Raw genomic sequence first — 4,855 nt, forward strand, 5'->3', positions numbered from 1 at the left:
TTTTTATACAGTGCAGCGACGCTCTGTGTTTGCCAGACTGGAGAAGACAATAAATGTTGAGGCTCTCAGCAACATTTTTAGGCATTTCTGTGTTGTTTTGCTGGCCAAGAATGTCAGGGGAGGATTTAACAATAACACCAACAACTTCTTTAAAAACTTTATTTTCTTTAAGCCCTTATCACACAAAAGCCATGGCATTCTCATATTATCTGGTCATTTATAATACATATTCAATTTATGCAATACTTATAACATTAATTAATTTTATATGCAATTTTCCTTTTTTTCATTAGACAAGTATTTGGAATGGGATGAAGACCATATGCTTTTTTTATTGTGTGTCATAAAATTGCATATACTGTAGATCATCTTACCACATAATAAAAATGTACTATAGTAATTAAACATAAAGGGTAAAAGCTCTAAGCTGTTACTTTAAAGTATGCTGACAGTGACATTTAAAATGTAATGCTTGCTTCTTTCATTTGAACCATTTCCGTAAACCTTCCTGCATCCTGCATAAGATGCTTGGCTCAAAAGATCAAAACCTTTGATCTTTCTGGGATGTATATGCATTCCATTCCTCTGGAAGCACTCCTCCTGTAGAAACCTTACTGATGATCTCTGCCTTCTTCCTGACTTCCATTAAAGACTGAATGCGATCTCGAAATCCTGGCTTGGCCTCTTGTTTCTCAGACTCAATCATCAGATCAATGTAGTCAGGGGTGGAAAGAGGATTGGGCTTGAGAGCAATTTCCTGCAGTCGCTCCAAGGACTTTTGAGATTTTTCAATTAATCCAGCAACAATACCCTGAACATCCTTAAGCTCCTTTTCAAGCTCTTCAAAGATCTTTTCATTTGACATGACCTGTCCATGTGCAGCCTCAAATCGGTTTTTTAAATCATGATAGGTTTCCTTTCTCGATTCTGTGACATAATCCCATTTGTATTTTTGATTGAAGTGCACATTCCATGCACACTTTCCTGGACAGATCTTACATTTTCCATCTTTCATCGCAGAGCACTTATATTTATCACTGTCATTTGCATAAACACATGCATCATGACATGTGAAGTGACAAGTTTGGCAGTTGGTCAAAAAGTTGCCTGTTTTGTTTTCAATCTGTTTTGCGACAGTTACTGGTAGTTCATATTCAAAATCCTTGTTTGCATCCATTTCAGCCTTGTGTTGCTGTAAAGCAGCTCTTGTTTTCTTGATTTCATCCAGTTTAGTCAGACCAGCATTTATTTGGGGCTGGAGGCCTTCCACATGCACTTCTAGATGTTGCCGCTCTTTTAGGACCTCCTGTGTCAGAGACAAGCTCTTGGTTTCCATCTCGTTAAGGGATTTGAAGAATTTTTTCATGCTGGAAAATCCCAACTTCCAGAACATTTGGTCAAAGGTTTCACAATCAGACTCCTCATCCTCTGCAGTTTTATTATTGATAGCAAACAGAGCAGAGTTGTTGAACTTGAAGTGAAGTGGCTCTCCAGACTCATTTGTAGAACAGGGCACCTGGGAGACTTTGATGGCCTCGAGAACAGGAGGTCTTTTTCCATCTGCAAAGGTGACCATCATAAGAATGTTTTCAGCAATATCCTTCCCAAATATGGAAAGAATGGAGTCAAAGATGTATTTCTGTGTGTGTGTCAGACGAGCAAGTGAAGCCTGTACTACAAAACACACGGCATCAATGCGGTCGATCCCTCCACGGGCAGAAAAGAACTCCTGAATCTGCTTTGTGATTTTCTGGTCATGTGAAATTCCTCTGGTATCACCGAAGCCTGGTGTGTCCACAATAGTCAGAGAATACTGAACCTGGAAACCATCCATGTGATTAATCTGATATGCTGTGATCTGTGATGTCTGACTTTCAGCCTGGGATTTCTGCTTCCCTTCATCTATAAGCACAAACCGGAAGTCGTCTTCCCATTCCACTCCCAGAATGTAGTTGATCATGCTGTTAATTAGAGTGGTTTTTCCTGCACCTGTGGCTCCGATCATCATAATGGTCTTGTTCAGTTTTGTGATGTTTTTCCCAAATGTGCTTCTTCTGCAGAATCCATCACTGTTCTGCCATGTTTCATCCAGCTGGAGTTTAAACATTGGTAGGCTTTCATTGCTTCCATCTTCTAATTTTCTGCTCCAGTTGTTCTTTATAATATGTGCAACACTTAAGCCCTTTTCATTGCTGTGCTCTTTTTCCATAATTTCGCTGCTTTTGTTTTCTCTTGATATTTTCAAATTGACAATCACTTCAGACTGACAGGCCTCAGTTGAATTTTCTGAACTTTTCCCACCTGCTTAAAGGGAAAGGAAATAATTGTACAACCAGTTAATGAAAACATAATGAATTAATTACTCATTGAAGCCAAACATAAAAGCATATAGTTCACAATGGGACTTGTCTTGCTGAAAAAATGCAAAACTGGCAACTATATATATACAGTATATTTTAATTAAACATGTAATATGCAATATATAAGTAATCTAAAATAAGGCACTGGTGAAATGTATCAGGTTTGGTTAGGTAGTTAAATTTCTAAAGTCAGTCATTGGTGGGGACATTGGTCCTTATTGCAACGGACCATTCCATTGCATTCTATAGTCATCCAAGTTAACAGGAAAATACTGGCCACCCTGCTGCCAATATTTTACTATAATTTACTATTATTTTACAGTTCTCCTACTGTTATCTACTTTACAGTATGTTACTATAATGCCATGCACTGAATCTCAGTACACTGTAAATCCCAGTTTAAGTGTGTAGCTGAATATCACTGCATCAATAAATATACAGCAGTAAACATGCAGCATATATCTCAAATTATCTTGGCCTCTCACGATTTAACCACAGGCTGTATTCTTCAGCATCATTTTTTTTTCAGAGCATTTGACCTATTCAAGATTTTGATTTCGTTTTATTTTTTTAATGCTTACCTAGTTCACTTAAAACATTACAACATGATTCAAGTAACATTCTGGTTAAAGAAAGTTATATTCCAAGTGCAGCAAATATGAAGCAGTCAATATGGTGTAAAACATAAATGTAAAACATATGACTTGTTAAATATCTTTGCAGAGAAGATGCATGAAATATGAAAGAAAAATGTTGTACAAACTTATCTTAAACATATCCTATATGTTCAGAAAAAAATAAAAATGAGAAAAATGCTTAATATGTAGACATTTAGTTTTAGAGGTCAACTCAAAAAGTCAAGTCAATTCAAATTCAAAATGACAATGTATAACACCAGTAGTAGATAGGGGTGTTTAAATAAATTGTTTCTACGATGGATTGCGATGCAGATGTGGGCGATTCTGCATCAATGCAGCAATAATCCATAATCGATTATAGCCTACTGACATTTCTCTGAAGTCATTCGTTGTGCTATTGTGAAATGGCAGAGGGAGGTGTTGAGATATATATATATACACACATACACACAAACATCTATTGATGTGCTGCATTCTCTTTGTATTTAGACTAATTAAAATAAATGCTATCTTTCCAAACTACTACAGTCTGCAGAACGATAAAGACTAAAGACCCGCTGCCAAAATAACACATCGGGTAGTTTCTTGTCTCCACACTAATTATTCAAATCGTGCGATCACTTCTCGGAAAATGAGCAGCTCTCTTGTCTTTAATGTCTTCATATTTCTCCAAATATTCCAAAGTAACTGACAATGATAATGAATGTTTGGATGAGTGATCTTATCTTCTGCCAGGGCAAGACATTTATATTTAATGTTGCATGTCTGGGAAAGTGAAACTGAATTCCAGCATGTGTGAAATGTGTTATTACAAATAAACTTGAGTTCCTTACCTAATGAATACAAACTGTGTTAAAATCGAATATGAGAAGACAAAGACTGAAAAACAATATTTCTGAAGCCTATACGAACACATGGTGTGACCAGTGATATTCGCTAATAAATACTTCACAAGTTCACTCTTACATATAATCGGACTGAGCAAATAGTAAGCATATTTGGCGTGCAGTCTTGAGGGAGGGCTCTGAGCTCGGAATATAGCTCGAACCCAGAGAACTCCCCCAATCCCTAGTCTGGGATGAGAATAGTTAAGAGTGAGGAGTTGGGGTGGAGGAAGGATGCCAGAAGACTGTCATGGACCAGAGGTGAGTTGGCTGTAAATATATATATACACATATCGTGCTAGTTAATGTGCTGAATTGGTTGACTATCTGATCATGCTCCTCCTGAACCTTGTTAAAGGGGTCCTATTATGCTCTTTTACAAAGTCTTGATTTTGTTTTGGGGGTGTACTAGAACATGCTCTCATGCTTGGTGGTTCGAAAAACGCATTATTTTTCACATAATTTACATTATTAAAATACATTTCTCCCCAGGCTGCCACAAACGGCTCGATTAGTTCCGGCTTTAATGAAGGTCCGCCTTCCGAAAAACAAAATGTGTTGTGATTGGTTAGCTGTCCCAGTGCGTTGTGATTGGCAAACAGCTTAGACGGTGTTTCAGTACTGCCACGCCCCTTGCTCCGTCTTTCAACAAAAGCTTTTGGCGAATCCGGCACTACTCACTCGTGTTGCAGAAGCTGTCCTCAGTAAAATGCGCAGCACACAATGGCAAATTGGGGTTATAATGCTCAGGAACAGAGTTAAAAAATAAATTGCAACCAGTGTTTCCTGACATCATCCACTTTCGGAAGACGTTTGCACCACGTCTTTAAAATTCAAATACATTATTTTCTATGAGTGTAGGCACACCTGCGTCGCCTTTCTGCGTCTGTTTGCGGCGCCCAGCTACGTCGTGTTGTACTTGTAAGAAGTGTTCTAGACCAGCGGTTCTCAATCCCAGTCCTCGCGTACCCCC

The 4,855-nt window shown here is 38.1% G+C and overlaps 1 protein-coding gene across 1 annotated transcript; it reads right to left on the reverse strand.

Moving 5' to 3' along the window:
• Positions 1–541: 541 nt before the first annotated feature.
• On the reverse strand, positions 542–2,301 carry LOC107576423 (uncharacterized; the record flags this gene model as incomplete). Its single annotated transcript, XM_016262602.1, has 1 exon — positions 542–2,301. A coding segment is annotated over one exon (1,760 nt), but the record flags the coding sequence as incomplete, so codon positions are not given.
• Between the last annotated feature and the right edge of the window lie 2,554 nt (positions 2,302–4,855).

Source organism: Sinocyclocheilus grahami, unplaced genomic scaffold (assembly GCF_001515645.1).
Source record: "Sinocyclocheilus grahami isolate Dianchi unplaced genomic scaffold, SAMN03320097.WGS_v1.1 scaffold3663.1, whole genome shotgun sequence".
NCBI lineage: Eukaryota > Metazoa > Chordata > Actinopteri > Cypriniformes > Cyprinidae > Sinocyclocheilus > Sinocyclocheilus grahami.